At 37.2% G+C, this 6,515-nt stretch overlaps 1 protein-coding gene across 2 annotated transcripts; it reads right to left on the bottom strand.

Moving 5' to 3' along the window:
* Positions 1–495: 495 nt before the first annotated feature.
* katnbl1 (katanin p80 subunit B-like 1) lies at positions 496–6,211 on the bottom strand. 2 transcript variants are annotated; one of them, XM_085133585.1, is made up of 10 exons: positions 6,039–6,211; positions 5,372–5,499; positions 5,196–5,233; positions 4,208–4,472; positions 3,966–4,081; positions 3,819–3,869; positions 3,331–3,420; positions 2,950–3,054; positions 1,660–1,753; positions 496–1,079 (listed from the first exon to the last, which is right to left on the bottom strand). In XM_085133585.1, exons 2-10 carry the CDS (start codon positions 5,483–5,485, stop codon positions 1,047–1,049), a joined length of 906 nt encoding a protein of 301 aa, XP_084989711.1. In that variant the 5' UTR covers positions 5,486–5,499; positions 6,039–6,211; the 3' UTR covers positions 496–1,046. The 2 variants fall into 2 exon arrangements, with proteins under 2 accessions (XP_084989711.1, XP_084989712.1); XM_085133586.1 differs by having other exon boundaries at positions 5,372–5,496.
* Between the last annotated feature and the right edge of the window lie 304 nt (positions 6,212–6,515).

The raw sequence follows: 6,515 nt of genomic DNA, 5'->3' as shown, positions 1-6,515 counted from the left end.
TTTATTGTACAAACCAGAAACGCCACTCGCTCGTTTTTGCACAAAATGAAACTCAATTTAAAAAAATTTTTAAATCGAACTAGAAGGCAGAGTATTTTCCTTGAAGGTTTCCCACGTCAGTACATTTTTTTTAATTTTGAAAAAGACAAAAAAATATTATAAAATAAATCCTTTTCCCGTTTAGCAATGCAGTTTTGAAAACTAATCAATGTTTAATAAAGATTTAAAAAAAAGAAAAAAAATACGAGGTCAAATTAACGCTGCAAGAGCATGTTTAAAAACTCGTTTAGCCACTTTAACTTGGTGAGCAAGATCTTTTTACTTTTATTGTTACTTTGGCATTCACTATTCCAAAACGGTATTTTCAAAATTTTAATGAGCTTAGCCAGTTAAAACAATAAAAACAAAAAAACTGTGGTCTTATTTCTGCTGCGGTTTAACAGGACATCATCCCAGTACCATTTGTAATCTGGAGACAAAAAACAAACAATAAAATTGCATTTTTAATTTATTTAAAAGATGATTAAAAGAATCACTTGTTTTTACATTTTACATTACACAGTCAAATGTCAAAGGAAGAGGCAAAACGAAAAAACAAGAAAAACAAGCTCTAATAACTTAAGACTGTTGCAGATTCAAGTTCCTTCTTCCGGAGAACTCAATGCAAAACATCAACAACATCCACAAGTGCACCTGCATTCCATGAAAGAGAGTGGTGTAGTGAGAGACAAAGACCTTGGCACTTCATAGAGCGAAATTACACCCAGTCTCATGGAGGTCCACTAAACATGCCCCTCAAAAAAGACAATCCACTTCAATGTGAAGCAGTCATTTGCTGTCCAGGAAGGCTCTCTTCGCCCTCCCTTCAGAGTTTCCAGCTCAAACGTGAGGGAAGTGTTTGAATTGTCAAGTTCAGTCCCAGTTAAGAGGTTTGAGTTTGAAGTAGCAAAAGTAACTGGTCTATTTCTCTTGCACCATTATCAGTTCAAAACATAGCCATGATTGACTGTAGTGGTCACATCCCAAGAGTGCTACATTGACAACTGTCAGGGCAGCTGCGACAGATAAGCCTCGATGCCCTGCAACACAAAGCAGAGATAGCACATGAGAAGTCGTCAGAGCTAGTAAATGCAGATAAACTGGATCCCTCAACACTTTAAATTAATTTGATGCTGATTTGACATTTCAGCTGCTACAAACATGTAAAAATTAGTGAATGCATTTCCTTTTAAAATATTTAATAAAACAAATCTTTTGTGGTTTCATTTTCTTCTCCTCCCACTATAAAACAGGATGTGAAGACTGAAAAAAGATCAACCACAAAAGCTTATGGTGGATCTGTGTCTATTCTTTTTAGGATGGGAGTGGTTGGCTGAATCCACCCAAGATCAACAGAAGGTGAAATAACAGCAGGAGCACCTGTGGAGCCTGAAAACAGTTCTGCAACAGAAATATCAGTGTGACAAAACACTCATTTCTAAAAACGTTAATGCAGCTCTATTATATATTTTTTATTTACTTTTAACAAGAAATCAATGTGGTGCTTTAGTATAAACGATCCATACAAAACAGTAGCGGTCTTCACTCTGACCTATATCACGATGAAGAAAAAAAAAAAAAATCCCTTATGAGGGATGGAACAGTCATAATGTTTCTCACCTTTGCCAGCTCTCCCGTAGTTCCTGGAACCAAACATAATCGGGTTCCTTCCTTCCACAAGTCCTTTAGCCGCTGTTTCATGACTTCCATGTTCCTACAATAAACACACCAACATTACTGATGGTGATGACTGATAATGATAAATAACCTTAATTAGCTATAGTTATTATTCATTCATCACATGACTGTAATTATTTGATTATTTCTTTATTATTTTCTCACATTCTGTATATTTGCATTATACCTATATTGGTATTACATTCATGTCCTGTGCATATTGATGATATCTGATTTCTGGTTAGAGGTTAACTGCATTTGGTGCCTTGAACTTCAACTTGTAAAATGACAATAAAGTTTAATCTAATCTAATTTGATTTAATTACTGATCCAATACATGGAAAGTGTTAAAGAGATGCAATCTTGGCACAGTCTTTGTTGAAATGTTTAAGGATACCATTAAGGCTGTGCGACCAAAATCTCATATCCCCATATAAGTCAATCTTTTTGCTTCTCATCCGTAAATAATCTGCATACTCTTTCACGTGATTCAGTTTATTTTGAAAAGTCTCAACAGGATCTTGAGCTTTATTATGAAAGGTTTATGTGGAAAATAATAAAAGCGGACACACAATGGTTTTACCGTCGTTGTTGCTAACGACAACGCATAAAAGCAGGCACTCATCCGTCCATAGTGTGGTTATATTAAATATAAGAGAAAGAGAGAACTTTAAGAAATTAATATAGCCACTACAGTGACCATCAAAACGATGAAAAAATATTGCCGTAAACACTTTATTTTGCGACACCACAAAACAAACGATAGCGTAAAATGAAACGATAGATGTTTTTAATATTGTCATTCGATATATATCATTATATCAAACAGCCCTAGATACCATCATCTTTTTGTTTTTAAACTGCCTATGATCCAACATAAGGGCGTGCCTGCCTGGATGACAAATGTTTAGTATATGAAAGCAAGCAACAGGATGTTTCCTGTGACAGCACAGGCAACTAGCATGCCTGAATTCTGCAGATTATATTCATAAGACCAACACAAAAGTGAATAGCTAAAAACATTTACTGGATTTCAAATATGCATCTTAAAAATTTAATATCTGTTGGTTTTATCCCCATGCATTCTATATTTTCTTTAAATTGATCCAGCTTTCCAAGATTTATTTAGAATTACTCACCAGACAGTGAAAACTAGAAAAATAATAAGATTTTAAACATCTACATTGACACTCTGGAGGTTGCATTAGGTTTATTAAAGCATACAGGGCTCACCTGTCTTCTGCACAACTGTCCTGCAGTCTTTTTTCAGTTCTAGAAAGTTCTGGCCACCATTTCCTGATGACGGATTGAACCCAGTGTAAACCCACAGTTATCTGTCTGTCAGAAAAAAAAACCAGTTAGTTGAATCCAAAATGTTATTATATATGAGAGTTAAAGGTCAAAAGAATTTCTCAACTCCTTCAAGAGGCTTTAGCTACTCTCTCCTCTGTTCATTATCTATTTATCAGACAAGCTTAAGCTTCCCGGAGGAGAACACAATCATCTTTAGGTTTATAAATGACAAATCTAACTGCTTTAAACTCAGCACACCTTCATATAATGATCAAGAAGAAAAAAAAAAGATAAATATTATTTGAATGAATTGCCACCTACTCTTCATATTTACTGGTAAGGATCATTTTGACTTGGGGCATGAGGTCAACACAGCAGCCAAGTGACAAACATGGTGCTTCTGTTTGAAGGCTGATGAGAGAGGAGATAACACAAGTTCAAATGAGGTGATCGTCAACAATCAGGCATGAAGAAGAAAAATAAGAACATGCCAACATGTCCACCGCAGAACAACAGAAAAATCTAACAAGCTGTCAGAGCTGCACGATGTTTGGTTTTCACTAGGCCACCATGCTTCAACAGCTCCATATAGGTATCATGGTGCGACTATGCATGCTTGTATACTGCAATTTCAGAATAGTGACTAAAACATGACTATTTCCTGCTTTACAAATTATTGTTACAAACTGTACAATCTTTGTATATTAACAGCTGACTGGACGAATGTGCAGCACGGTCACTGGAGGTAAAGCTGAAACACTCAAAAGCTAAAATGTAAATAAACAAACAAAAAAAATAACATTACTTACTTGTTTGTTAAGACAGGTAAGCAGTCAAGCAGCACACCTGTGTCTTGAATTCTGGGAAACCATAAACATGTGACGTGAAGATGACAAATTGTGAGTAATTGCACAATAAACACAACCATCAACCAACAGTAGCCACAAGTGTCTTACCTTATTAGGTAGGCCACTAATTCACTTGCACTTTTTCGCCATAGTGTTAGGGCTACTTTAAGTCGAAGACTTCTTCCAAAAAGAACCTGAGTCATAGCTTCATGGTCCTTTGATAGCTATGTATAGACAAACAATGAAAAAAAAATGGAACTCAGTGTTTTCAGTGTTGCAGTTTTCAATCAACAAGCCTTCATATTTCATATGAAATAAAAACAATCAGTTGCTCGAGCTCTGTGTCTCACCTCAGCAAAATCACTGTACTTGGAGCTGGCCCCCGCCATCTTGGAGGCCTCTGCAGAGTTCACCGGAAATCCACAGCCCCGGACATCATCGGAGCAGGTCAGCTCATTTTCCTTGTTGGCCATGCCGGGGTCACATAAACGGCCTACATCTGATGATCTGCGGTGCAGCTTTACGCCCACCTCTGCCAATGCACAACTCTTTCTTTTGCAAGATGTCGCCCGCTTCACTTTTCCTGGACTGTGTACTCTGTAATGCACCTGAAATCTGCCAAATGGAGAAGTTGAGATTGGCCAGATGCAAAGCAGTCACAGGTTAAAAAAAAACATAAATACAAATTAAAGCCACCATGATAACGGTTAATGGTAAAGGTGAAAGGTGCTTTAATGGTTCAGTGACTGGTTGTACATCCACACTAACATGTTTTTTGTGTTGACATTTCTTAATTTTAAGACCCCTAAACATCAAGACTTTGTTTCTGCCCCTCCAGTCAACATCATTTCCCAGACACCTATGTTTGCCTCTTTATCAGTCATAATTATGAAGCCAAAATATCACAGCCACTCTCACATACGTTCTATGATTTCGTGCTTTTCATGTGTATCTTTTCCATGGCGTCATACAGTGACGGCTCCCAGTAGCCTTCTAATATGTTGCTGTATTTGCTTTGCGACAGCTCCCTATTGTCACTGATCCAAGCAAACAAAAAAAAAATTTTGGTCTTACTATTTGCTTTTGCTTCTTCAATATATTTTCAAAAAATAACTAACCCACTGCTTCTTAATTACACCAGTACACAGACGCAGTATGGGTGAGTGGTTAAGGTAATGTGTTTACAGAGGGTTTAGTACAAAAGGAAATTTTACTTTCATATTAAAACAGCTTAAAAACAAAAAACATATTAGTGTGGATGCAAGGATGATCTGTGGGAAACAGGCAGTGAGTGATCATAATTTGATGAACCCCCTCAGATGTGGATCAGAGACTCACCTGTCTTTATCTAATTCTTCCTTATTAATAATATCCACCTAAAACAAAAGGATAGGGGATGAGGACACTACTGCTACAATGCCACTGAACTGTACTTCACAGTCACCAGGATTTAAAAGACACATGGGCAGCTGTTTACACAATTAGTCATAGTATTTCCCATTATATCCTTATACCTGCTTCATATTCTTCTCAGCAGAACTAGGCACGCTGGGTCGCAGAAAGCCATTGGAGTTTTTGTGGTTGACCTTCAGGACTTCTCGTTGCCAAACATGCTTACCAGCTGCCATAATAAGGAACACTGCTGGAGAAACAAATTGGAAAATAATTAAGAGTCGAGGTTAAGGAGCCAAAAGCCAGGAATATGTTGTGGCACAACTATGAATAGGCCAGCTAAATGCCAAGAACATACGCTCCCAGATGTAACAGTTTGACTCAAATTAGCTCAGTGAAACAAGATAAACTAAACCAAAATGCTCAATTTTAGTTGCAAAGGCGTTAGCTCCCGTTAGCTCGTATGGCTGAACGTCGCAAAAACATAATATGCTGTAAAAGTTAGTTTGCTGCTTTGCAAGTGTCAAAATAAACGATGACAAAAGAGGTGTAAAGTTGCATTTCGTGACGCCTCCCATTAAAATAAATGTCCATAATCTCATTGTAATGTCTAGGTTAGCTTTAACTATTAGCACTTAGCTCAACTCACAAGACAACACGGGAGACGTAGAAAGCAACAAGCTGGGCCGCTAGTGCAAGCTAGCTAGCTGGTTAGCCTTGTGAACGTATGTCTTCGTTAAAGATAAAGTTGTCACTTTTAACATGTACGCCCCGGAGTTGAATACCAACCGCTTCATTTTGTGAGGTGTTACGATCGCTCCTCAGATGTGTAAAATCCAAAACGTGAAAAACTGGTTAAACACTAAAGCAACTCCCTCTATGCACGATCGCAAGCGTTTCACAGTTTTACTATTCAAATGAATACGCCGCCGGTGCGTGAGGATTGTGGGATTGATTTTGGCAAAGAAAAGCTGCCGGACATTACAACACAAATTTGTGCTGTGGCGCCACCTGGTGTCAAATAGTGTGATACAAGAATGCAGTCTTGCAGAAGCTGAAATCTTACACCACTAACTGTGAAGTACATATACTTCTTTTTAAATTATTTCCATCCTTAATGAGGATAAATTTAGAAAAAAAAAATCAATGTAAATTATAAAAAGAGCTTATAATTAGTATACTGTTGTTGGGTTTACGTTACATTTTAACCATCACAATGGAAAGGGAAAAAAACCTGGATAAATGTGGCATTGTTCCATCTTTACT

The sequence above is a fragment of the Neolamprologus multifasciatus genome, chromosome 15 (genome assembly GCF_963576455.1).
Source record: "Neolamprologus multifasciatus chromosome 15, fNeoMul1.2, whole genome shotgun sequence".
Lineage (NCBI taxonomy): Eukaryota > Metazoa > Chordata > Actinopteri > Cichliformes > Cichlidae > Neolamprologus > Neolamprologus multifasciatus.
Note: the sequence above shows the minus strand (reverse complement) of the source record. Positions and strands in the feature narration are given on the sequence as shown.